Raw genomic sequence first — 26,526 nt, 5'->3', positions numbered from 1 at the left:
CGGACTACCCCAAACACAAGGAACCCCCGACTGCTTACCACGCCCGCCTCCCTCTGGCAGTCGAGACTGCAACAGATGAGGAAACCAGCCCCTCCTGACTGGAGGAGGAGGATGCCTATCAGTGGCCATTTCTAAGAGACATTCCTGTGTCTGACTCAAGCCAGTGACCCCCATGCCTATAGCCAGTCAGGAATCAGTGCCCTAATTCTCAAATATGAAATCTAAGAGGCCTCAATGAAGTGGCCTGCTCAAAATCTTGCCAGAGATCGGCCATTTTAGTCCCCATTAGCAATCCCATGCCCCCCTTATCCCTCCAGCCTTACTTTCCCCGTTCCTATTCACTTAACGTTTACAAAGCACTTTGAGGCAGTTTAATCTCACTTTATCCTCATAACAAGTCTGTGAGGTAGGTAGGGCAGGCATCATTATTCCCAGCTGGAAACTGTGGCTCAGAAAGGTTGATTTAGGGTCTAAAAACTAGTACAGGCATCTGGTTTGAGTTAGGGCCTGTAAACGCTAGCACGGGGGAGAGAAGCTGAGCACTGGCTTTGAAAGTTATTCTTCTGTTCCCAGGTTGTCCCTGATCTTCCTCATTTCTGGTGCAGTCTTCAGGAGTCTGGGGCAAGACTCCATGCAGAGGCAGTCAAAGCCACACCGTTCTCTGTCCCAGGGCTGCCAGCACGGCTCTGAGGCAGAAAGCTCAGTAACTGCCCACTGGGGAATAAAGGTCAGTTCCATCCTTCTGCAGTGACCTCCCCCAGAATATCAACCCTTTGGATGCATTATTTCAGAAGAGATGGTTGGATCCAGCCAGCTTGCAACACTGACAGTCACACAGAGATATGCATACCATTGTGCATAAATACACATCTGCAACATGCTGGGCCCAGACAGGTCACCGTGTCAAAAACACTCCATGGACACCTGATAATGAGTGAGTTCACATTGTGGAAGCCCAGGGATTTCCGGTGAGGAGGAACAGCCCTGGAGCTGCCGCATCTTGGGGGCCTCTCAAGAAACCAGGGCTCCTGACCAGACTGCTTAGAGGAGAAAGATTCACCCTCCACTCAAGAGAGGAGGGCAGGCATCAGCAGCTTTTCCTGGCAATGTGGAGAAGCAGCAACAGGGCAAAGGGCGAGGAAGACTTCACAGCAAGTCCCCTCCACCCAGGGTCACCAGGTGCACCGAGAGGTCTCAGCCTACAGAAAGGTTTTGTGCTCGTTGTTTCTTAACCACTAATGACGGCATAAAGGTTTTCCGGTGGGGGCGGCACTGAGGCCTTTCAGGGAGGTCCCTGGACTCGATCCTGTGGAATAAAAAGAAGACATTAGGCTAGGAAGAGAAAATAAAACTAACAATGGTCCTAGAGTTGAGAGAACATGATTCATCTACTGGCAGGTAGCAGGGTGGGGGTGTGACCTGGGGCTGTTAAATGACTTGGTACTTCTTACCCCTGGAGAACTATTCGGTACAAGCCCCGAGGCATGATGGCCTTCACCCACTGTGAAATCCTTTGTGCTCTACCTTGCTCTCCCCACAAACCTGGGAGGTGGCCTAAATGTCAGCATTGAAGGTGAGGGGTTGCTGAGCTGGGGTAGGCAGATTTCCCACATTCTGGTCCTGGCTGTCGCTGACGTGTGGCTTTGGAAAAGCAACTACCCCCAACCGCACCCAGAACCCAGCCTCCTTATCTGCAAATAGGGTGTTTTAACTACTGTTTCTTCTAGCAGCCCCTCCCAGACTGCCTCTCAAGTTTCGCGGGGACAATACTGACAACTGGCATGACAATCTCTGCATCCTGGCTCATCAGTCTCCTCTCCGTGCCCTAACCTGGGCTGGGCACGGGGCTCACCTGGGGTCAGAGCCATCAGGAGGGGCAGGGGGCTCAGGGTGGTGGTGGCTTCTCCGGCAGATCCGGTTGAGCAGGACCTTGACCTTGTCCCAGTGGGAGAAATCCCGCTGAGCAGAGGAGGAGGGGTCACCAAGAGCCCTCCCCACACTCAGACCCCCAACCAAGCTCCCAGAGACAGCTGTCACCACAGCCAGGATGAGTCGCCTGCTCCAAACAGGAATCAATCCTGTCATTTTCCCAGAGTTGCTGGCCCCCAGAATGCCCATGCATCCCCACCTCCCCTCCCCCCACTCCAGCCCACCACCTGCCCCACATACACCCGTCCCCTACCTTGTGTCCCTGGGAGGATGGCAAGTGGTACGCTGGCTCCACTGGGGTTTCTGGCAGCCTGGGAGGGTTGGCGCTGGGCACCTCCACCTTTGGAGGTGAAGCAGCCTTTGCCCCTTCAGAAAAAGAATGAGGTTGGCCAGAGCCAGAAGACACCCCATCAAGCTTCGGCTCAGAGGACCTGCTGGTGGGACCCCAGGCATGCAGGACAAAGGGCGACACGATGGCCCCTCACCTGTCTGCTCTGTCTGGCTTAGCAGCTCCCATGGCCGCTGCCCCCCATTACCTGGGATGTGTAAGGGGGACGGTAAAGGGACTCGGGCTGACTCCTCCTCACCGGGATCCTGTGCACAGGAAAGACAGGTGATCAGGGCCTGGTTAGAGGGGTGAGGCTGTTCTGAGGGCAGCCACAGTTCCCGGGGTCCCATCTGTCCTCTCCCTCCCCCACTCGCTGGCCCGACTACCCCCACTCGAATCTCACTCACCCCTGGGGGCCTCTGGATCCGCAGCTGCAGGTAGAGCTGCTGGAGCCTTGCCATCTGCTCCAGCACTAGGCACAGGTGTTCCAGATAGCGAAGACCCTGCCCAGGGAGGCAGGCCCAGGCTCCAGGCCCCAGGCCCCCCACCTGCGGGACATTGTGAGATAGGGGAGATTTCAATCAGGCTCCTTCCCTACCCCAAGCAGCCAGGCTGGGCTCAGCCAGCAGATAGGAGCGGAGTGGGCCCCGAGGAGGAACACACGCAGCCAGCTTCCCCACTGCCCAGCGGGGTATGGTGCCAGGCAGGGCCCGTAGCTGCCCAGCTCCTCTGTGGAGGTGGCCACGCACAAATGGAAGTGGGGTGCAGCAAGAATCTAGGACACAACCCAGCAATTAGGGGCAGGGAGTGCCGCACCCCGAGAGAGCTCCAGGGAGAACCAGAGGAGCTAGGCTGTCCATCCCGCTCTTAAACCCAGCCTGAGAGTGGGCACTCACCGCCTCTTCCTCCAGGCCTGCCTCTAGGTCTGTGTCTGCCTCCATGGACTCCGGTTCCCCTGCTCCAAAAAGCGGCACTTCACGCTCGCACTTGCTGGGCGGCCGCAGGCAGCGGTGTTGTCCTGACAAGCTAGCGGGAGCTGTTGGGAGCCGGTGGGAACGCTCCAGCACTTGCCCCAGCTTCTGGCTGGCCAGGGGCTGGTCTACATGGGTTGGGGGCTCGGGACTCCCTGAGGATTCAACGTCCAGGGAGTCCTGAGAAAGGCCTGGTAAGGCAGCCAGGGGGCTGTCCCCAACTGCCATCTCCACTCCTGAGTCCCGGGAAGCCAGTTTGAGAAACAGCGCCTCCCTGTTGACACCTCTGAGCTTGTCACCTCTCTCCCAGGATGAGCAACCGTGGGCAGCGTCCGGGATCCGTCTGTAGGTGCTGGTGACTCCAGGCACTATGCAGCCCCGTGCCAGGCCCTCGCCAGTCCCATCTGCATGGAGAGTCAGTGTCAGGCTGGGCAGGCCACCCCCAACACCCCCAGCATTCCTGATGGCTGGCAGCACTGCCCCAGGGAGGAGTGTCCTGAACCAGTGAGGAAGGGTGGTCACTGGACAGCCACGCCCGGATATGGCCCCAGCTATTTGGGAGATGTGTGGATGGGATTCCCTTCACAACAGTTGTTAGCGACAGGGAACCCGTGCTCTGAGCTCTGTGGTAGGCAAAGCCCTGGTAGGCCACATCCATCCATCCCTTAGATGGCCTGCGCCTGCGCTTCCCACCTAGGATCAGCCCACCATCTCCCAGGTCAGAAGTGGGGAGCCACAGGCTCTTCCGCTGCTCCCCAAGCGGGAGTAGGACTGTGTCCAGCTTCAGGGAGAGGGGAGAGGGTACAGAGAGGAAAGCTTGGGATCCAGTCTGCTCTCTGGGGGCCCCTGCGGCATCAGGATGCCAGGTGAAGTCTCTCCTGCAGCTCACGGGGAGAGTGATAAAAATCACCGCTCTAACCGATTTGGGTTTCTGTTGTAAGTGAGGAATAGTGAAGATTTTATGAGAAGTTTAAAATTAAAGAACTAAAGTGAAAGAAAGGGACGAAGGGACAGCATTAGCACCCCCTCACTGTCACCTCCGCCAGGCCCTCTCGCGACGAGGCGTCCTGGCGGAGTGAACGGTACAGGAAACAGGCCGGGGGGAGCGGGGACGACCTGCGGGGCACGCGGGAGCCGGATGCCAACCCAGGCCCCTCTGGGCAAGGAAGTGGGCCAGGAGGTCACTGGGTGGGAGAGGGGTCCGCAGCCACGGAGGGGGCTGGGGCGCGGGCGGATTCCCACATCCTCAGACGGAGCGGGAAGGTGAGGGAAGCGGAGCCGGAGGAAGTGGGGCGGAGGTGGTGGCTGGTTTAACGCCTGAGTCCAGAGGGGCTCCAGCCTGCACGGCGTCCCCTGATGACCGCCTCTCCAGAGGGAGGCGGTGAGGGAGGCGCAGCAGGGCGGGCGCCGCCCGCCGGGTGCGCGGGGCTGGGCGAGGAGCTGAGAGAGGCTGCCCGGCTTGGGGGCGGGAGGCGGCTCCGGGGCGGGGGGGCCCGGTCAGCCTGGGGGTGGACGACTCACCCCGGCCGTCCACGGCGAAGGCGCGCCGCCGGCCCATCATGGCCCGCTTCCTGCCCCGGCCGCTGCAGCCTCCCGAGGATCCCGGCCCGAGTCCCTGCGGAGCGCGGGCAGCTCAGGGCGCGCGTCCCGACCCAGCTGGGCGCGGCCCCCGGACACTCCCAGCGGGGCTGGGGGGCGGAGGGCGGGGCGGCGGGGGGCGTGGCCTAGGGGGAGGGGAGAGGAAGAAGAGGGAGAGCGAGACGAGGAAGGGAGGGTCGAGGAGAGGGGAGGGGCGAGACGCGGGAGGGGAGGGGGGAAAGGAGGAGAGGGGCGAGGAGAGGGAGGGGAGAAGTGAAGCAGAGGAGAGACTCGAGGCAAGGGAGAGGAGGGGCTAGGACAGGGAGGGGAGGGGAGGGGAGAGGAGAGGGGACGGGCGAGGGAAGGGGCGAGAGAAGGAAGGGGTGGGGTGAGGCGAGGGAGGGGAGGGGCGAGGCGAGGGAGGGGGTCGAGGCGAGGGAGGGGGCGAGGCGAGGGAAGGGGCGAGGCGAGGGAAGGAAGGGGAGAGACGAGGGAGAGGAGGGGCGGGGAGAGAGAGAGGAGGGGCGAGGCGATGGATGGGAAGGGCACCAGGTGGGGGTTGCAGGTGGCGGGGTCGCCAAGAATGGGCATACTCGGCCAGCACCTCGAAGGCCCGGACTGGGTGGCGCCCCCAACTGTGGCCGGAGCCAAAATAAGGGTCCCGAGCCGCTGTTCTGCGAGGACCCGGCCCCGGCCTAGGGAGGCCGTCTGGCTCGGGGCGCCGGGCCACCCGGCCCCCTAGGTTCACAAGCAGGGTCTGTTTTCCTGCCGCAGACTTACAGCCCAGGCTGGCTGGAGGGCCAGACAAGAGCCCGGAAGGAAATGGGAGCCCCATGTGCCGGCGGTGGGAAGAGCCCTGACCAGGACGCGGCACCTGGTGCTCCCCAGCCGTGTGGCTTGGGGCCAGTCCCTTGGCCGCACGGAAAGCTGGGCGATAGGAGGGGAAACGATTCCTGCCCACCGGGAAATCCTTTACAACTGCAGAACGTGCGTGTGTCCTCGGCTAGATCTGAACCCCCTCCCGGTCCCGTGCCTCTTTCTCATCCCTGGCTTCCTAAAGCTGGGGACTAGTTAGGTCTCAAGGTCTGGAAAGACGCGAGCCAGCGGGGAGCCGCCTGGAGACTGGGCCAAAGTGTAAATGTCCCCCTGTTCCCACCTCACTCCGCCTTTGGCCCGTGGGATTCCACCCCTCACTCCCCATCCTAAAAGGAACCCAAGCAGCTACTGAAGATGAGAGAGAGCTTGGTGACCAGACTGGGGCTGGTGGCCTCTAAGGAAGGCGCCTCCTCCAGAGGGAGAGGACAGGACTGGAAAAATCCCAGCAGGACCCAAATCCCCCGGAGGCAGATAAGGGAGCTGGCGGACGTGCAGACTTGCACCTGGACCTCTAGGGGAGGGGGGAGGCTGGAGCCAGAGCCACTGGAAGGAAGTGGCTGTTAACTGGGAGGTGTAAGACCGTCTGTGCATCCCCTTCCCTTTGCTCCTTTCTGGAACCAGTCCCCAAACACCCCTTTATCAGACAGCCACAAACTATCAGATTTTAAAACTTTATAAAATGGGGAAATTGAGGCCCACGGCCAAGCCCTGTGCAGGCCGGCTGAATGACAGCCAAGTGCCGGAATTGCTGGCCATGTCTCAACAGAGTCATGTTCAAGCCCAGGCCCTTTCCTGCTAGCCATGGGTCCTCTGGGTTGCCACCTCCCAGCCCAGTCCTCCTAGATAGTACCCATTCTGCTTCCCACAGGCAGAGAGAACCAGAGTGGTGGGCCTCCAGGAACTGCCTTATACAAGCCCAAGAAGATGTGTGGCATCACACTCACTGCCGTGCCAGAGCCCTGCCAGCCCTCCCTGGTTAGGAGGGAGCCCAGACTCCCTCCAAAGTAAGAGGGTGGGGGAGGGAGCCTTTGCCAGATCGCGCCCTGAATTTGGAGAATGTGGGGCAGGATTCCAAACAGTCTCTGTGGTGACTCTGGGGCAGGAATGCATTTGGAAACAGGAAGCCCAGCCAGCAGGAATGCAGTGTCTCAGCACAATGCTTTGTGTGTGACTCAAAAGAACCTCCACACACACACACACCCCAACACACACTCCCCTCCAGGCCATGGTGCACCCCTCTCCCCTCCCCACACAGATACGACCTAGCCTAGGATCAGCTCAGAGGAACCTGAGCCCTGTGGGGCGTGGGGGGCAGGATCTGACCCAACACCCAAAGTATGGGGGTATCCCCCTTCCTGTGGCAGCCACAGCCCCAAGCCTAGAACTAGGCCAGGACTGAGTGATGCTTGAAGGAATGGGAGGGGCAGCCCCTCCACACGCTCCTGACAAGGTAAGCCACTGCCATGAGTTCCTGAGACACAGTGTCCAGAGCAGAGTCAGCCCTCAGGCAGAGGCCACTGGTGCCCAGAGGCCCCTGCACTTCCCATGGGGAAGTCCTGGCTTCAGGAAGTGGGTTTCCTGCAAACTCAGCTGGAGCTAGTCCCTGTAGGAGGAAGCACAAAGCTGAGAGCCTAGAGAGGGCTGGGAAGGGCTGTGGTGACCTCCAGTTGTGACCAGAGGTGGCCAGAGCTGTGCCCGAAAGGCTGCCTCTGATGACAAAGGGACAAACTCTGCCCCCGACAAGCCAGAAATCTGGGAAGCAGGCTGTAGATCCATTCCTTACTAGCTAGGAGTACTTGGACCATTTACTGAACCTCCGGGTCCTCGGTTTCCTTATCTGCAGAGAGGATGATAACAGTACCTATCTCAGGTTGTGAGGGTTAAGCATTGAAAATATCCCTAGCACATCAAAAGCACTCCCAGAACTTAGCCATTATGACTGTCTAGCTGTGCAGCTTTGGAAAAGCCACTTTCCCTTCTCTAACCAAAGGGGGTTATATCAGATGCTCCTTTGGGCCACTTCTAACTCTAACCTGTCACTTCAGTTGATCTCCACAATGCAGGAAGGGAAGAGGGCACCGCACTGGACAAAGTCCGGGGAACACAGGCAGTGTGTGGCAGAGGAAGTGGGAGCACGCAGCTAGCTGGCTTAGGGTGGGGACAAGGTCAGAGGTAAAAGACCAAAGACTGTCTGTCCCCAGCCTCCTCTGCTGACCAACTCTTAACTCCGTTCTTCCAGAGGAGTTTGCTCCTGAGCCCAGGCTGATCGTGTGGCTGCAGAGAAACCTGGTGCTGAAATACTCAGGACACCTGGAAGGACAGCCGGCTGCCACACCAAAGAACAAGGGCCAGAGGGGGATGTGAGCTGCAACCTACAAAGCCTTTGGAAGGCATTCGACACCTCACAGAATACCCATCATTTCACGTGTCCCCACTCCCCACTTCTCCCCCTCCACTCCCATGACACTGCTGGCCCAGTATGGCATGCTACATACAGTTGGGAATCTATCCATAGCAGTAATCCAAACCATCTTTTCCAACCTGTCACTTCTCTGCTTACAACCTTCCAGGTGTTCCCAGAGCTGGGCGAGGTTAGCTCACGCCTGTAATCCCAACACTTTGGAAGGCCAAGGTGGGAGGATGGCTTGAGGCCAGAAGTTCGAGACGAGCCTGGGCAATATAGCAAGACCCTATCTCTTAAAAAAAAAACCTTAAAAATTAGCTGGGTGTAGTGGTGCCTTCCTGTAGTCCCAGCTACTTGGGAGGCTGTAGGAGGATCTCTTGAGCCTGGGAGGTGGAGGCTGCAGTGAGCTAAGATTGCACCACTGCACTCCAGCCTAGGCAATAAAGCAAGACCCTGTCTCAAAACAAAGTGTCCCTAGAGCCTCAAGGGGAAGTTCAAACCACTTCTGGCATTGTCAGCTCCCCTCCGATCTTATCTCAGTGTTCCCATTGGCCACTGCTCTGAGCTAAGCATCCCTCCAGCAGCCACCCCATCACTCAGCATTCCTCTTCTCCACCTCTCCAAGACCCAGCCCTCCTTTTGCATCATGGCCACTGCTTTGAACTCACTGGACGCTCCTCCGTGCGTTCCAAGGTAGCCCTTAGCGCTCACTACCATGTCCCCTTATTAATTCATGCCAGCTCAGTCGCTGCCACTGGCCTTCTACCTCCAGGAAGGCATGAGGAGTGCTGTATCCTTTCCTACTCCCACTGTGCCCAGAAGCCCAGTGTTGTCCCGTGAATGGGCCCCGCCATGGGCCGCATTGGACACTAGGTGGCGCCAAAGAGGCTACCCCGTTTCTGACCAGCGCCCGGGACCCATAGATTCCTGAGCCAGACAGCCTTGATCTTTTCTGTAAAAATAAAGATCTTTCTCAGGCAGCCATCCAGGCAATAGGTGAGACGATGATATCATGGTGTAAATTATATCTACAGGTGCCTGAGGAGGCAACACAAACATCTGTGCCAAGATTCCTTCCACAAAGAGCCAGAGAGCACAAAGCTGCCAGCAGGGACCAGCCAGGCACCCTGGGAAGCCCAGCTTTGATCTCTGAAAAGAGAGCTGGGGCTGCCCCCTCCACAGCAGCCTCTGGGACTAGCACTATGGGTAGTGGGTGAATCAGGCCCAAAATCCTAGGCTGGCAGGGGGGACCACTGTCCCCTGCCTCAACTCAAGTGCACCCCCAGGGCAGCTCACCTGGCACTGGCCACATGCATTCGTTTTCTTGTTTTTTCAAGAGACAGGTCTCTCTCTCTCCCAGGCTGGAATGCAGTGGCATGATCATAGCTTAAGGCAGCCTCAACCTCCTGAGCTCAAGGGCTCCTCAGGCCTCCCCAGTACCTGGGGCTACAGCCTGAGCCACCCTGCCCTTTCTTTTCCCCCCTCCAAATCAATCACCAATGAAGCCAGCAGAGTCTCCCAGGAAAGAAGTGGAAGGTGTCAGTAGATCAACCTGGCCCTGGGGGCCCAACCCTTGGTGGGTGGCCGGCCTTCAGGGTCACAGGTTGTCTCACCAGCTTGGCTGGATGGGTCTCCTGGTCTTCCTCCCGTCCCTCTGCTTGGCACCCTCCACCATCCCCTCCAAAGCTTCCAGTGACAACCTCATTCCCTCCATAGCACAAGGGTCCTCCTGTACAACGGGCATCTTTACCAAAAGATTAAGGAACACCATGACCCCCAACCTAAAAGGCAAGGCCGTTCCATGGGAAATGTGAGGTGCAGGCAACTGGCAGGGGTGGGATTTGAGGGAGGGAAAAGAAGAAATGTACATTTCATAAAGACCCTCCACCCAGTGGGGGGAGCAGGTCATACCCAGGGCTGGCGGTAGGAAAGACAAGGAAGGGACGTCCACTTTATTTTGTCCGTATTCATATATTTATACAGCTCATAAGTCAAAAACTTTCCACAGTGACACCATTAGCCCCTGGCCCACCTCTCTCCTTCCCACTTCTGTGTTCGACCCTACTTAGACCCTGGCACACAAAGATTCATCAAAGGCAGTGGCCACCTCAGACTAGTGCAGTACCAGTCCTGCAGGGGAGAGGCCTGGCAAGGTGAGGGTGAGACTCCCACAGTCCAACACAGGTCCCAGACCTTGGCCCACCCAGTGAGGACAAAGGGGCCTCAGGTCTCCAAACTTAGCTCATGTAAGAGCAACTACCTACCATTGTCCCTGCCATGCCAGCTTATATAGGCATGACCCTGGCCCAGCAGGGAGGCAGGCTGAGGGCATGGCGGGCTCAAGCCCGAGAGCTGAGGGTGGCAGGTGCGGAGTAGCGCTGGCGGGCATGCTTCTCACAGTACAGCTCGTCACCCACCCAGAAGTGCCCGCGCATCTTCAGGTTCAGCCCACAGTCGGCGCAGGTATAGCAGCCGGGGTGGCGATACCGGCCCTCCTGGATGCGCACAGCCTGGTTCCTGCAGGGGAGGGAGAGGCTTTAGCTCAGAGCCGCAGCACCAAGCAGGAGGCCACCACGCGCAGGGGCCTGGTCCCCACTGTAGCGTCAGGACCTGGATAGAGTCCAAAACCTTCTCAGAGACTTGACTTTTTTTTTTTTTTTTTTTTAAACAGAGTTTTCCTCTCGTTGCCCAGGCTGGAGTGCAATGGCGTGATCTCAGCTCACAGCAACCTCCACCTCCCAGGTTCAAGCGATTCTCCTGCATCAGCCTCCCGAGTAGCTAGGATAACAGGCATGTGCCACCACACCTGGCTAATTTTTTGTATTTTTAGTAGAGATGGGGTTTCACCGTGTTAGCCAGGATGGTCTTGCTCTCCTGACCTCAGATAATCCACCCTCCTCAGCTTCCCAGAGTGCTGGGATTACAGGCGTGAGCCACCGCACCCGGCCCGAGACTTGACTCTTGAAGCTGCATGCAGGAATCTCACTTTGATGAACCCCCTAACACCACATACCCCCACCACCACTGCCACTGCTGGGATGCCTAATTAAAAAAAAAAAAAAAAAAAAGCCAGGCCCAGTAGCTCACGCCTGTAATCCACGCCTGGGATCCCAGATGGCCAGATCACTTAAGGCCAGGAGTTTGAAACCAAACTGGGCAACATAGCAAGACCTCATCTCTACAAAAAATTTAAAAATTAGCCAGGTATGGTGGTACACGCCTGTAGTCCCAGCTACTCAGTAGGCTGAGATGGGAGGATCGCTCGAGCCCAAGAGTTCAGGGCTGCAGTGAGCCATGACGGCACCACTGCACTCCAGCCTGAGCGACAGAGTGAAACTCTATTAAAAATATTAAAGTTTTTTTAAAAAGTTGTTCCTCCCACACAAAGACCGACCAGTCTGTCCCACATTGCCTGGATTTTTCACAGAGCAGTGATTCTCAGTGTGGTCCTGGGTCCCACAGCCAGCAGCATCGGCATCACTGGGGAATTCGTAAGAAATGCACATTCTCGGGCCTGCTGGCCTCCTGGAGAGGAGGCTGTGGGGTGGGCCCAGCCGTCAGCATTTAACAAATCCACCAAGGGACCCGACGCACACACCTTTGAGAACCAGGATGGAAAACATGCTTTTTCCCTATCTGTGCACAGCAGGGGGACTGGATATTCTCCCACTCTGTAGATGAAAACACTAAAGCCCAGAAAGGTTAAGGGATTTGCCTAAAGTCAATCACCTGCCCCTCCCACGCTATACACTTCAGAAATTTACCAGAGAGGGGTTGGTGGGGGCGGGGGGGGTGGTGTTCAGCAACCTTCCAGAGAATGTGGTTGCATTATAAATGCCACCCAATGAGAAAAATGAACCCACCTCGGCCGGGAACGGTGGCTCAGCTGTAATCCCAGCACTTTGGGAGGCCGAGGCAGACGGATCACCTGAGGTCAAGATTTCGAGACCAGCTTGGCCAATATGGGGAAAACCCGTCTCTACTGAAAATACAAAAATTAACTGGGAGTGGTGGCGAGCGCCTGTAGTCCCAGCTACTTGGGAGGCTGAGACACGAGAATAGCTTGAACCTGGGAGGCGGAGGTTGCAGATAGCCGAGATTGTGCAACTGCACTCCTGCCCAGGCAACAGAATGAGACACTGTCTAAAAAAAAAAAAAAAAAAAAGGAAAAGAAAAATAAGAAAAATGAGCCCATATCGGGAAAATTCAGCCTGCTCCAAAGGGGGAGGAAGGGGAAAAAAAAAATCAAGATTTTCCAGGAGGATGTGCTGTACCTCCAGGGAGATCTCCAGAGGCTTTGAAATTATGGAAGAGAAATCAAAAGGGATGGGAAAAGGAGGAGAGGGAGAGGGAGGAGATGCAGCCGGAAGCAGCTAGCACAGGCTCCTAAGAAGCCTGTAACTAACACCCCCAAAGCTGTGGGACACTGCTTCCCCTAGGGTCCCTGACTGGGTGCCCAGTGCTAGCCCGATGGGCCCGGCCCTTCCTGAAAGCATCCAGTGCCCTGTCCCCCTCCCCACTCCCCTGCCAAGGCTCAGGTCCCCCACCCTCCTCCACACTCACGCGATGCTGGTACTGCACTTCTCACAAGTGTGGAGCTTGGGAGGGGTGGCCAGGGCCCTGGAGGCGGGCAGGGAGGACTGGGGGCTCAGTGAGCTGGGCAGGAAGGCTGGCGTGCCACCTGAGGGCAGGGCAGACAGACACATGGTGAGAGCCCACCAACCACAGCAGCCTCCCAAAGATGCTCTAAGGTGGTGGGGTCTTGGAAAGCACCCTTATAAGAGGACCCCTAAAGTCACACTGACGGTGGCACTGGGTAAGGAGGAAGGTGATATTGCCAGACCTATGGCTGAGGCTGGGCAAGGGCATGAAGGAGGCAGGTACAAGCCCTAGTTTGCCCACCTGGGGCCGTCTGTGCTCAGTGTGTGACATGTCAGGTGAAGCAGGCGCTCCCTTCTCTAGTGACCCAGTAATGACAGTGTGATTAGATAATAACCCGAGATGGCATGCACAGAAATGCCCCCAAAAATTTTTTTTTTTGAGACGGAGTCTCGCTCTGTCGCCCCAGGCTGGAGTGCAGTGCCTGATCTCAGCTCATCCGCAAGCTCCTCCTCGGGTTCCCCGGCCATTCTCCTGCCTCAGCCTCCCGAGTAGCTGGGACTACAGGCGCCCACAACCGCGCCCGGCTAATTTTTTGTATTTTTAGTAGAGACGGGGTTTCACCGTGGTCTCGATCTCCTGACCTTGTGATCCGCCCGCCTCGGCCTCCCAAAGTGCTGGGATTACAGGCGTGAGCCACCGCGCCCGGCCTCGGTGTGGCTTTCAAAGGGCTTTTCCATGCATTATCGCATGTGAGCTCTCAAGCCACGCGAAGATGAAGCCCAGGGCTATGGGGCAGCTGTCACCCCTGCCTGCAGCTAAGGACACTGAGGCTCCCTTGGCAAAGGCACTGCCCTCTCCCTGTGCTGCCTCCTGGGACCTTCTGAGGCCTCAGGGTCAAAACAGACAAGATTTGCTCCAAACCTTCTCACCCCACCCCCATGCCTCTGCAAATGCCCCTTGGAGCTAAACATCAGCATTAGAACCAGCTACCTGCCCATCTCCAGGTGTGCCCTGTCCATCTGGGCTCTTCCATGTGCTCCCAACATGGAAATCTCACCTTCAACCTCACCGTTGTTCCTGGAGGCCAATTTCCAGCCTGCATCTCTACTCCCCACTCCCCTGCTCCCTTTCCATTGCCACCCCAGTGGGACTCAGCTGAGCTCCAGGAGCCTGCACCAGCCACTGGGAAGGAAAGCCTTGGAGACAGCCAGGTGGGCCGGTGCCCAGGGCCAGGGGCACCATTTCCTGGGAAGCCAACTTCTCTCCATTTTAAAATTCAAAGTCGTGGATGAGTTATGCAGCCTCTCTGGTCACTCTCCTGCCTGTCCTGTTGCCTCCCTCCCCATCTCCCTGCTGTTCTAAAGGGCATTGGTGCTGAGCGTCTATAGGAACTCCCATAGCAGCGCCCACTTCCATGGGAGCCAGCCAGGCCTGTCTGCCCCAGTGAATGGAGCTCCCCAAGGACAGGAGTGAGGTCATGGTCACCTTCTATCCCCAAACTCTGCACACATCTGGTCCCTCGGATGGACACAGTCAGTGTCTGTCACATGAATAACTGAACTCTGGCAAGCCTCCGTATGTCCTGCTCGCCTGGCATCTGTATTTAATGGCTCTCCTGGGTCAGGGCACTCCTCAGCCTGGTTCCTGAGGGCCCTCACTGCAGGGGCTTGGCCTCCACTGGTGCCCTGCCATGCTATCAGGCTCCCATTCTCCCGCTCCTACACCCCAAAGCCCTCTGGCCGCCAGCCTCCACCTTCCACGGTGCTTCCTGCCAACATCTTAATGCTGTTTAAGTCTTGATGTTTTTTTCTGAGGCCAAGAGGCCAAGTCAAATCCCTCTTCCTCCAAGAAGCCCTCCCTGGAGGCCCAGCCTCAGGCCCCGCCACTGCTTTTATCACTCGAATGACACTTTCCCATCCCAGCCAGCTACTGCCCACTACTGTCTGGGAGCATGCTGGTGACCCTCCCAGACCGTCAGCTCCTTAAGGGAGCTGGGGCTCCGCGCCCTGCTGGGCTCCATGCCTAGTCCCGGGGTGAGCGCCTCACAGGCACTTAAGAACACTGGTTCACTGACCCATCCAGTCAGGGCCCAGGATATGGGAGGGAATCTCCTTCCCCTCCCCAGCCTCTGAGGCCCTCACCTCTCTCCTCAGCCTCCAGGGCTTCCTGCAAGAGCCGAAAGGAGCTGGACTGTCGGGGGGCCGCCCGACCCTCGCGATTTTCCTGGAGCATCTTGAAGACTTCCGAGTCCTCGTCCAGGAGGAGGCTTCCCCCTTCCAAGTCCACGCTGTTGGGTGGGCGGCAGCCAGGAATGAGGGTCTCTTGCCGGGGCTTAGGCAAGCAAGGGGGTGGAGGACAGGAGAAGAGAGTGGGGGAGGGGGAGGAATCTGGGAGGTGGAGGAACCAACTGGGCCTGGAGGACCCCATCCCTCTCGGGGAAACCCATCTCCCTCCTGCTCCTCCCAGCCTTCCAAGACCCCACCCGACCCTCCGGGCCTGCTGGTACCTGGGCCTGGAGGAACGAGGGCCTGGGGAAGGCGGCAGCACCAGCACCGCCGAGTCGCCAGCTCGGCCAAGGCCGGCCTGTGGGGAGGAGGCAGTCGGGGAGGAGTCAGGGCCGGAGCCTTGGACCAACACACCCAGGAGGGCCTAGCCCGGCTGTTCCCAGGCCCGACACCAGGGGGCCCCCGGCCCTCGCCGACCAGCGGACCCCTGCCCCTTCCCTCGGAGCCAGGGTGTCGGGCTTCCCGGCCCTCGCTGACCAGCAGGCCCCCTGCCCCTTCCCTTGGAGCCAGGGCACAGAGACTGCCAGGGCCCAGAGGGTGAGGGAGGCATGTGGGTTCTGCCGGGGACCAGGCAGCAGGAAGGCAGCAGGTGACAGCTAAGCACAGAGTCCTCTGTCACGCCCGCTATTATCTGTGTGCAAAGACATTGCACACTGGGGCCTGGCTCGGATCCCACGGAACCAGCAGAGAGGAAGCATGCTGCCCTTTTGCACTGAGGAGATGGAAACATAAGGGATGAAGCAAGGGGTCGAGGTCCCCTGGGAGCCAGGGCCAGCGGGGGCAGAGGCCGTCTTCCCAAGGAGAGCTAGTTCCTCTCCCGAGAGGCGGGGGTCTAGGCTGACCAGCCTGTCCCTGCTCTGCTGGGAGGTCTGGGCCTGCCCCATGGAGCTTTGGGCAGCCGAGCCCTCCCTGGGCCACACCCTGGCAGCAATGCCCATCTCCAGGTGTGCCCTGTCCATCTGGGGCTCTTCCATGTGCTCCCAACATGGAAATCTCACCTTCAACCTCACCGTTGTTCCTGGAGGCCAATTTCCAGCCTGCATCTCTGTACTCTGCACTCCCCTGCTCCCTGTCCATTGCCACCCCAATGGGACTCAACTGAGCTCCAGAAGCCCGCACCAGCCACTGGGAAGGAGAGCCTTGGAGAGAGCCAGGCGGGCCGGTGCCCAGGGCCAGGGGCACCATTTCCTGGGAAGCCAACTTCTCTCCATTTTAAAATTCAAAGTCATGGATGAATTATGAAGCTAGATGGAAAATTGCATAAATCCTTAAGCTAAAGCAAAAACTTCTGGATCTTAAGAAAACAGCCCTGGCCGGGCGCGGTGGCTCAAGCCTGTAATCCCAGCACTTTGGGAGGCCGAGACGGGCGGATCACGAGGTCAGGAGATCGAGACCATCCTGGCTGACACGGTGAAACCCCGTCTCTACTAAAAAAATACAAAAAAAAAACTAGCCGGGCGAGGTGGCGGGCGCCTGTAGTCCCAGCTACTCGGGAGGCTGAGGCAGGAGAATGGCGTGAACCCAGGAGGTGGAGCTGGCAGTGAGCCGAGATCCGGCCACTGCACTCCAGCCTGGGCGACAGAGCGAGACTCCGTCTGAAAAAAAAAAAAAAAAGAAAACAGCCCTAGACCCTCGCCCCACCAGCAGTTCCCCTCACATTGCTCTGCTCTCAGGGTCCGTCAGTAAAACGTTCTATAGGTAAGGAGACTGCAGGTCAGAAGGGCAAAGTGGCTGGTCTAAGCCACCTGAAGCATCAGAGGCAGGGCTGGGACTCCACACCTGGGCTGCAGGGCAACTGCCTGGGGCTGTGCGGTCACCTGAAGGACCTAGAGATGGTTTCTGCAGGTACTCAAGAGCCACATCACATCTCCAGACAGACCACCATGGGCCCTGCCTGGGGCACCGGCCCAGGATCCCTCCATGAGGCAAGTCCTCATTCCCAGCCAGAGGGAGAGGGGCTTTTCCCACTTGGCCTCCGCTCACCAAGGCATGTGATTACCAGCAAAGGGAACTTGTAATTTCCAGAGGCACCATAAGGGCATCCTGAGCCTCCGGCTCTCTGCAGCCTTGGCCATGTCAGGAGGCCACAAGGACACGGCACTCCTGCCTCTCTAGCTCACAGCATTCCTCCCATACACTCCCACCAGACTGCCCGGCCCAGAGAAGGAGCCCAGCTCCCCCACTGGGAGAGGCAATGCCTTTCTCCTCCCTCCCTTCCTCCCAGGCGGTTAGCGGTTAGGGACCCTTGCCTTCACAGAAGAGAAATTTTGCTGTTCAACAAGTTTAGGATCTAAAGAAAAATTAAGTGGGTTTCTTTCTCATGGGACTTCTTAGAGCTTTTAAGATTCTTGAGTGTAAGTGACTTTTTTTTTTTTAAAGAGATGGGGTTTCACTATGTTGCCCAAACTGGGTCTGGATTCCTGGGCTCAAGCAATCCTCCCACCCCAGCCTCCTGAGTAGCTGGGACTCCAGGCCCGTGTTATAGCACCCAGCTACACAGTGATTCTCAAGAGGCAGCTGTTGGACCACAGCCTCATTTGTAGACTAGAACGTCAGCTCCATAAGGTCAGAGGTGTCACTCTGTTTTTCCACGAGTGCATCCCCAGAGCCCAGATGAGTGTCTGACATGAAGCAGCTGCTCGACAAATATTTGCTGAAGGAATGAGCAGAGTCATCAAGGTCAGAGAAGGGAACTCGGAGCGTCTAGTCTGACCTGAGGCCCAGGGAGAGGAAGAGGGACTGGTCCAAGTCGTCATGGCAGAGGTGGGACCGACCCAGGTGGGTCTCCCCACATCCAGCTCTGGACACGTGACCCGCAAGCCCCATGCCCAACTCAGCGGGTATAGGCTGGAGCCTGGGAAACTGAATTTCCAACAAGTTCTCAGGTGTTGCCGCTGGTTTGGGATCCATGCCTCTGTACCTTCCACACCGTTCATTTTCCTGGACTGGGGGCAACACGAGGGGGAAGCCCAGGAAGGCTTGCCCTTGAGCATGTGGTCCTGCTGACACCACAGCTCGCCAGAGGCTTTGCGGAAAGGAGCCAGGACTGACACTGACTAGCCCTGAGACAAGCTCATTCCTGGCTTATCTCAGAACAAAGCTTCCCCCTAAAAAAATCCCCCAGCCCCAGTACACCAGGCCTCACCTGGACCACTGCTTCCCCATCTCCCAGCGTGTCGGGCCTCCTGCTCCTCCTTCCCTAAACCCTCCCGCCGTCACCTCCAATGTCCAGCAATACTCGTCACACAGCCTTCTTTCCCCAACTCCCCCACCAGAACGCCTCCTGCTTTTGTAATTAATACCACACTGCTTAGTGCCTAATTGCTCCAAAATTGTTTTGCAAGTTTGCCTTATCTCCACAACTGCATCTTCAATTCCTTAACAAAGGGGACCCATGGAATACATCTCTATGACCACAACGCCAGACTGGCCCCTCGGTGGGCGTGCAGCAGGTCACCAGGGAGCCCCTCTTCAGAAGCCCCCCCATTCCCCACGCCAGAAAGATCCTGCTCCTTCCTCCTCTGGAGCCCCTGGGTTCTACTGCCCTCCCTGGCCACCCTCAAAGGCTCTGCTTTCTGTAATGCAGAATCAACCCGAAGGTAGGGCTCAGCAGCTGGGCTGTATCCCCATCACCCCAAAGGCTGGACGTGCCCCCGATGCCGTCCCCAGCAGCTGCGGCCCAGGGCTGTTGGCTGCCTCACTCCCTCACCATCCCCCACCGTTGAAGAGGAGAAGTACCACCCAGGAAGGGGGATGAGGGTGACACAAGGGGCCAGGGAGAACTAAGGCTGGAGGGGAGTCCAGGAGAGGTGGTCGGATCAGAGGGGTGCAGGAGATGGATAGGCCACTGGGCACTGCCAGGCAGGTCTTGGGCACAGCACATGTGGCCCACGACCAGAAGCGTGGCCTCCCTGGCTCAGGAGCAGAGCATGCCTGTCGCCAGGCGAAGGAGGCCCTGGTCTTGCCCATGGTGAGGCCTGGCTTCGCCAGATGCAGTCCCAGGGCACTAAAGGCAATCATCCACAGGAACAGGAGGTGTTTCTGTTGCTCCAGCCTGTCCTCCCCTACAGAGCCTCACCTGTCGGCTTCCCGGGCGGCCTGAGTAGGACAGGCGGTCAGCAGCAGGGAGGCCCGGGGAACACGCCAGACTCTGGAAACTGAAAGTGGGAAAGGGACAGTGTGTGCCGGGGCCACCCCCAGCTTGCCCAGGGAGGATGCTGCCCCAGGCTCCCCTGAGCAGAGCTCCTGAGACTCCAAAGAGCCAGCCTGGAGCTGGCAGCCCAGGCGACCAAGGTGCCCACCCACGGTGTGCTCACCTGCGGCTGATGGCCGCCTCTCCAGCGAGGGGGCTACTGAAGGGTGGTGGTGACAAGGGGCTGCCAGCCCTTGGGCTGAGGGAGGTTGGGCTGGAGTAGGAGGACCTTAGGGAGGAATGACTCTCAGTGTGTGTCCTCACGGAGCCCTGCGGAGAGAGTGGCCATGTCAGGAAAGGCAGGGCTGCCCCACCGAGGCCGCCCTGCCCTCGGGCCTCACTCTCATGCACCAGTGATCAGGGTGCTGAGGCTCCCAGGGGAGGGCACCAGCTTACCTGGAAACGAGTCGCCAGCACTTCCAAGGAGCTGTCCCCATTGGTCTGCCCTGGAGACGCAGCCTGAGACCTGAGGAGGCAACAGAGGGAGGTAGTGACATAGGGGCCCTGCACCCAGCAACCCCCAAAAGAGGCCAAAACTGTTCCCAGATCTGGTTCTCAACACCAGTAAAAGCTACAGAAAATTTGGACATCAGGTTGTCAACTTTTAACTTTCTCAAACTCAAGACAAACAACTATCATCAACAACCACCATGGTTTCTTAAAAGAAAGGACAGTTGGCCAGGCACAGTGGCCCACGCCTGTCATCCCAACGCTTTGGGAAGCCAAGGCAGGAGGATCGCTCGAGCCCAGGAGTTCAAGACCAGCCTGGGCAACATAGGAAGACCTCGTCACTACTAAAATTTTTTTTCAAGTAGCTGGACATAATGGAGCATGCCTGTAGTCCCAGCTACTTGGGAGGTTGAGGTGGGGGGATCACTTGAGCCCAGGAGGCGGAGGTTGTAGTGAGCCATGATTGCCCCACTGCACTCCAGCCTGGGCAACACAGCGAGATTCTGTCTCAAAAAACACCAAGGCCGGGCACGGTGGCTCGCGCCTATAATCCCAGCACTTTGGGAGGCTGAGGAGGGTGGATCTCTTAAAGTCAGGAGTTCAAGACCAGCCTGGTCAACAAGGTGAAATCCCGTCTATAATTAAAAAAAAAAAAAAAGGTTAGCCAGGCCACAGTGACGTATGCCTGTAATCCCAGCTACTTGGGAGGCTGAGGCAGGAGAACTGCCTGTCCCTGGGAGACAGAGGTTCCAGTGAGCCAAAATTGTACCACTGCACTCCAACCTGGGCGACAGAGTGAGACTCCATCTCAAACAACGACAACAACAACAAAACCCACTCTCCAAAAAGAAAGGATAGTTTGGTTCTAAAAAGTAGAATGTATAAAACTTCATCAGAAAGTTCAAACATTCAATTTTATTAGAGTCCTCACATTATCCTGCCCTCTTTTTTTTTTTTTCCTGTTTTGCCTGGACTTTGTCACTGGTGTCACTCAGCCTCGGGTTTGTAGATTGATTTGGGGGAAGATTACTTTTTTTTTTTTTTTGAAATGGAGTTTCACTCTGTCTCCCAGGCTGGAGTGCAATGGCGCAATCTTGACTCACTGCAACCTCCGCCTCCCGGGTTCAAGCAATTCTCCCTGCCTCAGCCCCCCAAGTAGCTGGGATTACAGGTGTCCGCCAGCACACCTGGCTAATTTTTGTGTTTTTAGTAGAGACGGGGTTTCGCCACATTGGCCAGGCTGGTCTTGAACTCCTGACCTCAGGTGATCTGCCCACCTCGGCCTCCCAAAATGCTGGGATTACAAGTGTGAGCCACCACGCCCGGCCCGATTACTGATTTCATAGAAATAATCCCTTGTATTTTAACCCATGGAGAAACTGAAGCCCAGAGAGGGAAAGTGAGCTGCCTCCAGTTCTAGAGGCCATGGTGACTGGGCCAGCTGCGCACCCTGCCCACTGGAGGCCAGGGTGCCTTTGACAGCGTCACTCCTGATCCCTTCCTCAGGGGTCTCCCCAGTTAAACAAAGGGTGAGACCCACCTGCCTCCTTCCAGACAAGCAGGCCTAGCTCCCCACCAGTGAGAGGGGCTCCCCCCTCCCAGCTCCCTGGGTGGAACCCAGCTGGAGCCTTGAGTGGGAGGTAACTGAAGTCAGGGCTAGGGGACAGCCTGCCTCGTCCCATCCTGCCACGCATTCCTGGCCGTGAGGCTGCTTCTAGAGATGTAAGGCAACAGGACCCTCAGCTTCCTGGGACAGCCGTGGGATCAGAGTGAGGGGAGCGCAGGCTCTGGCTCCAGCCTGGAGCCCTGCTTCCTGCCCCAGGGCTTCTGATGCCAGAGAGGCCACCTGGGGAGGGTAGGAGGCTGGAGATGGGGGAGGCACGTCAGCAAAAGTTAAGAGACTGGGCCAGGCGCGGTGACTCATACCTGTAATCCCAGCACTTTGGGAGGCCGAGGCGGGTGGATCACAAGGTCAGGAGATCGAGACCATCCTGGCCAACATGGTGAAACCCCATCTCTACTAAAAATACAAAAATTAGCTGGGCGTGGTGACACGTGCCTGTAGTCCCAGGTACTTGGGAGGCTGAGTCAGGAGAAACGCTTGAACTCAGGAGGCAAAGGTGGCAGTGAGCCGAGATCACGCCTCTGCACTCCAGCCTGGCAACAGAGCAAGACTCTGTCTCAGAAAAAAAAAAAAAGTTAAAAGACTGGAGTCTGGGCTTGTCTGGTGCAGAACCAGAGGCCTGACTTACAGCCCAGGCTTACCTACCTCCCCGGAGCCCTGAACCCTCCAGAGAACCCCAGAGGAAGAGACGGTGTCGCCCCATTCCCAGAAACCATGAGGTTCTCTCTACCCTCTTTCTCGGGGTCCCAACTGCTGCAAACACCCAGGGACCTGAGCGACATGAAGAGAGTCAGCTTCTGCCACACCACAGGGCAGGGCAGTTGGAGAAGGAGGGGCTTGGTAGGGCTGAAGAGAGCAGGACAATGTAGGGGTGGCCAGGACGCAAGAGGTGTCTGACTCATGTTCCAGGCCCGTGCAGAGGGCTCTCCTGACTTGGGAATCTCCTGGCATTCCTGATCTGTGACTCACTGTGAAGCCCCACCCCAGGGAGCCACCTGTTCCCCCTATAGCTTGACCTCCAGGCCCCACCCTGGCCCCACCTTGGCTTATAGGCTCAAAACCCTAGGAGTAAGGCCCAGGATGGGAAATCCAACTTCACCAGCAGGGCCCAGAGCCATGATGGGGAGGAACAGACAGGCTCTATGAGGAACGAGCCCCCCAGGTCCTCCCTTCCAGCTGGGAACTAAACAAAGGCCATACTCTGTTGGAGGCAGGAGTCCTGGGGACCAGCCTCGGGCATAACTATCCCAGAAGTTTCCCCTCTTCAACCCACTTCATGCCCACGCCCTGTACCCTGCACACTCTTGGGAACCAGTCAAACCCGGGCTTCCAGGTGGCTGGTGCCAGCTCGCCCTGCCCAGCCTGTGACTGCACGCCCAGCCTGGCGCCCACCTTTACCCAACCAGGCACGGGAACACCCCTCAGCCCACCCTGCTGCAGGAAGCAGAGCCCAGGACCTTCTCACCGAGGTGTGGAGAGGGCCCAAGAAGGCCGCTTTAGGGCTGAGCTCTAGGCCATGGGCAGGAGCAAGGGCTGCTCTGTGGGGTGGCGAGGGGAAGGGGAATGCCACAGGCTCTGCAGAGCCGGAGGCCCTACCGGTCCAGCTGCAGCCGCAGAGGCGAGGGGCTCTGGCGGATCTTGCTCTGGGCCTCGGCATGCAGCATGCCCTCCGCGCTTTCCCCGTTGATGGCTACAATTATGTCTCCAGGCCGGAGGTCAGCGTCCTTGGCTTTGCCCCGCTCAGCCACCTGTAGGGATGAGAAGCTGGCATGCTCAGACCGTGGCCCACCTGGGGAAGGGACTTCCCACTCTGCTACCCAAGAAACACAGAGGCTGGCTTGACCCAGGCCTGCCTGCACCCTCCTGCACGTCCCTCTGCCTGTTCATGACACTGAACTGAACAGCCATCCCCTCCAGAACCACAGGTGGCAGCCCCCGCCCCACATTGGCATTCTAATGAGCCTCCCAAAGAACGTGCAGTGGCAGAATGTCAGGAACTGTGCTTGGAAATACTTTTGGATAGAGAGCCTTGCCCGTGCAAATCACACCTTGCAGGTGACTGCCTGCACAGCCCTCCTACAAATGCTCCCAGCCCGGCCCGGGTCAAGAGGAGACTGTCAAGAACTCCGGGGCTCTTGTTCTAGTAACCACCCAAAATGGCTGCCTGCAGGTGTGGGGATGGCAACTGGGGAGGCAAGAGCAGGCCCTGTCCTCGGCCCAGTTCCTTTTCACTCCCAAGGTCTGTTCCTGAAGTGGCCACCACATCCCCGTGGCAAAGGGCCACGGCTCCCTTGCAGCCAGCACGCCGGGCAGCAGTAGGTCCCTGGCCCCAGAACAGAAAAAGCAAGCCTTCTGTGCCGAGTGGCGTGAACACGGCTGACCTCGCTTCTGGCAGGACCCCCTCACCTCTTGGAGCCACCATCCTTACCTTGGTCACCATGATGGGCGTGTGGAAGTCCCTGCCCCCTGTGATACGGAAGCCCCAGGGCGCTGGCCCAGCCACATCCACTGTGAGCGCCATACCTGAGGAACACAGGACCAGGAGGTGAAGTCCGTGCCCCCACCCGGCTCTGGGGGTACTGTAAGGCAGCAGGAGAGGGGCCAAAGGGAGAAAGAGAGGGCACTACAGCTCCCGGACAGCTACTCAGGGTCTCTGGGGTGGGTAGAGGAAGTGGTTAACTCCCTCCCTCACCCCTGTTTCACTTCCCCCCACCCTGGGAAGCCATGCCTCTGTGTTCTCCCTTCCTTAGGCTTCAGCCCAGGGAGCGACTCCCAGGAGGGGGCGGCCCAGGCTGCCAGGTGGGGGACTTATTGGAGCATGAGGGGCAGGGGCTGGCAAGTGGAAGAGATGCCAACACCGCCTCCGTCTCCCCTCCTCCACCATCAGGGCTCAGTCCCACTAGCGCTTGCTTCCTGTCCCCAAAACCCACAGCACACGGCACTTCCTCTCCACTCTTGGGGAGGGCTGGTGAGTGGCCTAGGGAGAGGAGGGCTCAGGAAGCAGGAGGAACAGGCTGGCACCAGTACAGACTGTGTAAGTCACTGGCCAGGTGAGGGGCTGGTGGGGTGAGGCTGGGTCTTCACAGGGGCCTCCTAGCTGCCCACCTCGTTCTTGGCAAAGTGGCTCACATGGGCAAGACCAGGCTCCCCACCTCCCCCAGGGGCCTGCTGCCAGGGCAAGGAGGCCAGGGTTCATCTGTCAAACTGGGCACACCCACCCTAGATTCCTGATGCTGCCCGACAGACAGCCGTGGTGACAGGCCTCCCATCCACAGCCCCTCTGCTGGGCAAGGAAGTGCCCCTGCAGACAGACCCTTGTGGGATTTCCTGAGCCTCTAGCTCTGGAACCAGGAGCCAACCCAGGCAGGAAGCCGCGGTACCAGGCTGGGCACCACCCTGCCCAGCACCCATCCTGGGGCTGCCCGGGACGCAAGCGCTGCGAGAATCTATCAAGAGCACCAGTGGTCTGTCCGCTCCATCCCCGGCTGCCTTCCCCTTGGGCCCAGGCCTGGCCTCTGTACCCCGCACCGCCGCCACCCCAGTACCCGAGGCCGGCTCTGGCGACTGGCGGCCACCTTGAGATTCCCAGACCTTTGAGCCGGTCAGTGGACTCCGCGCTGCGGGCGCCGCGGGGAGGTGCCCAGCTGGATGGCCCGGCTCTCCCAGTTCTGGTGCCTCCTTCGCTCTGAGGGCAAAGTACCCTGCGGGCCGGGGGCTGGAGGAGGAGCGCGCCGGCCGGGGAGAGTGCAACCCGCGGGGGCGCCCCCGCCGATGCGAGGCTCCAAGGCGCCGGGCCGGGAACGAGGCCAGGGTCCCGCGCCGATAGGGGCGCGGAGAGGAACCGGGCGCCGGGGATGGCGGGCCGCGCGGAGGGGTGCAGGTGGGCACGCTCACCTGGCTGCCGCTCACCTGTCGGGCTGGGCGTCCAGGCCCGGGAGGGAGAGAGGGCGAGGAGACGCCGCCGCTCCCGCTGCGGTCTGCCCGACTCTGGGGAGAGTCCGCCCGGGGCCCTGGGACCTGCCTCCGCCCATGTGATCCCGGGGCCGCCCCTGCCGCCGCCCCTGGCCCGGGAAGCCGCCGCCTCCGCGCGGCGAGCCCAGGCGCTGCCACCTGGCCCGAGCCCGCCGAGGGGATGGGGCAGGCTGTCCCCAGGGCCCCCTGCAGGCTGCGGCCGTCCAGCCGGTGGCGCCCTCATCCTCCCCGGAGAGCCCGCATGCCCCCGACCGCCCGGGGCACAGCGGAGCCGGTCCAGTGACGGCCCCGCGCCCCAGTTCGCAGACGGCCGAGGGGGCAGCCCCATAAAGCTTTCCCACGCCGGCCGCGCTCTCCCGCTCCGCATCCCCAAGTTCTGGGCAGGGTGGGCTGCCTGGGTGCGTCTGCGGTCCGCCTGGCTTCTCCACCTACTCCAGGTTCGGAAGCTGGCGCAGATGCGGCCTTGACTCCCACAAATCCCAAACCAAGGCCACCCTCCTCCCGCCAACTCCCTTCCTGAGCGCTGGTTTCTCGCCAGCGCAGAACTTCTCTGCCTGGAAAGGGGACCCGCAGGGGCCCTAGGAGATGGAGAGAGAGCCTCCTGGCTGGGGGTTCACTGGACACCCCCACCTCTAGGCTGGTACCTTCCCGTTCCCGTGGGCCCTCACCTCACCCTCTCTGCAGGCCTTCACACCCCTTCCTGCCCTCTCCCCCGTCCTCTTTCAAGCATCTGGAGCTCAGGCTATAAGGATGAGGAGAGGGCAGCCAAGGAGGGGACCCAGGTGCCAACTTAGGGAGGAGGAGCTGTACCTGACAACCCTCTCCCCGGGGACCTCAGGGCCACAGAGCCGCCTCTCCTTGGGTCTCCACTTAGCCTCTGGCTGCCAAGCTGCTGTGTTTTCAGGGGATCACACCTGTGGGTGCAGCTGTGCCTCGCCTGCCTCAGGTGTGAGTCATTCCCTCCACGCTCGCTCTGTGAAGAGTGGCCTCCCCACGCCCCTCACCTGCCCGTGCCTTCGTCTCAGCCTCCCCGCGTTCACACTTCAGCCCCCCTCCTCCCACAGCCTCTGTCCTGGGTGTGCAAACTCCTCTCCCACTGGCTGGTTTCCAGCCTCCTGGCATGACCACCTGGCCTGATTGCACCTGTTCCACCTCCCTGACTAGACTGGAAGCCTCTTGAGGGAAGAGGCAACTACAGGTAGGGTGAGCACAGCCCTGGGGGCACACACTAGCCCCCAAGTGCACAGCTGCGTCTCACCGGCTGTGTGACCTTCAGCAACTTCCTCAGCTCCTCCAGGCCTCAGTTTCCCCATGT

At 58.9% G+C, this 26,526-nt stretch overlaps 2 protein-coding genes and 1 pseudogene across 15 annotated transcripts; all 3 read right to left on the bottom strand.

Moving 5' to 3' along the window:
* Window positions 1-356: 356 nt before the first annotated feature.
* C8H8orf58 (chromosome 8 C8orf58 homolog) lies at window positions 357-4,919 on the bottom strand. 7 transcript variants are annotated; one of them, XM_021942124.2, is made up of 7 exons: window positions 4,750-4,918; window positions 3,154-3,632; window positions 2,665-2,805; window positions 2,415-2,523; window positions 2,183-2,295; window positions 1,853-1,935; window positions 357-1,306 (listed from the first exon to the last, which is right to left on the bottom strand). In XM_021942124.2, exons 1-7 carry the CDS (start codon window positions 4,787-4,789, stop codon window positions 1,195-1,197), a joined length of 1,077 nt encoding a protein of 358 aa, XP_021797816.1. In that variant the 5' UTR covers window positions 4,790-4,918; the 3' UTR covers window positions 357-1,194. The 7 variants fall into 7 exon arrangements, with proteins under 7 accessions (XP_021797816.1, XP_021797817.1, XP_003902575.3 ...); XM_021942125.2 differs by having other exon boundaries at window positions 1,853-1,959; window positions 2,466-2,523; XM_003902526.5 differs by having other exon boundaries at window positions 1,853-1,959; window positions 4,750-4,917.
* A 5,104-nt stretch (window positions 4,920-10,023) lies between these two features.
* PDLIM2 (PDZ and LIM domain 2) lies at window positions 10,024-25,626 on the bottom strand. Of its 8 annotated transcripts, none has more exons than XR_650462.4 (10): window positions 24,831-25,612; window positions 23,668-23,762; window positions 22,836-22,987; window positions 19,562-19,631; window positions 19,290-19,435; window positions 19,052-19,130; window positions 15,195-15,271; window positions 14,830-15,019; window positions 12,650-12,767; window positions 10,024-10,603 (listed from the first exon to the last, which is right to left on the bottom strand). XR_650462.4 is itself a non-coding variant. In XM_003902524.5 (10 exons), the coding sequence occupies exons 1-10, from the start codon at window positions 25,576-25,578 to the stop codon at window positions 10,426-10,428; spliced, it is 1,809 nt and encodes a 602-aa protein (XP_003902573.2). In that variant the 5' UTR covers window positions 25,579-25,612; the 3' UTR covers window positions 10,024-10,425. The 8 variants fall into 8 exon arrangements, 7 of the variants coding, with proteins under 7 accessions (XP_003902573.2, XP_031525287.1, XP_031525288.1 ...); XM_003902524.5 differs by having other exon boundaries at window positions 14,830-14,975; XM_031669427.1 differs by having other exon boundaries at window positions 14,830-14,975; window positions 25,134-25,612.
* On the bottom strand, window positions 15,278-16,381 carry LOC103886681 (annotated as a pseudogene).
* Window positions 25,627-26,526: the final 900 nt, after the last annotated feature.

Source organism: Papio anubis, chromosome 8 (genome assembly GCF_008728515.1).
Source record: "Papio anubis isolate 15944 chromosome 8, Panubis1.0, whole genome shotgun sequence".
In the NCBI taxonomy this organism is placed as follows: domain Eukaryota; kingdom Metazoa; phylum Chordata; class Mammalia; order Primates; family Cercopithecidae; genus Papio; species Papio anubis.
This window is presented reverse-complemented; position numbering and strand designations above follow the sequence as displayed.

What these genes read in the sequence shown, in the direction of transcription:
- C8H8orf58 (XM_021942121.2), bottom strand. Translation starts at nt 4,789, where the DNA reads ATGATGGGCCGGCGGCGCGCCTTCGCCGTGGACGGCCGGG. An exon ending in CTTCGCCGTGGACGGCCGGG is followed by an intron (nt 3,633 to 4,749) that starts GTGAGTCGTCCA and finishes CTCTCCATGCAG; the next exon opens with ATGGGACTGGCGAGGGCCTG. An exon ending in CAGGCCTGGAGGAAGAGGCG is followed by an intron (nt 2,806 to 3,153) that starts GTGAGTGCCCAC and finishes AATGTCCCGCAG; the next exon opens with GTGGGGGGCCTGGGGCCTGG.
- PDLIM2 (XM_003902524.5), bottom strand. Translation starts at nt 25,578, where the DNA reads ATGCGGAGCGGGAGAGCGCGGCCGGCGTGGGAAAGCTTTATGGGGCTG. An exon ending in GTCCACTGACCGGCTCAAAG is followed by an intron (nt 23,763 to 24,830) that starts GTCTGGGAATCT and finishes TGTGTTCCTCAG; the next exon opens with GTATGGCGCTCACAGTGGAT. An exon ending in CCTGGAGGCTGAGGAGAGAG is followed by an intron (nt 12,768 to 14,829) that starts GTGAGGGCCTCA and finishes CCCTGCCCTCAG; the next exon opens with GTGGCACGCCAGCCTTCCTG.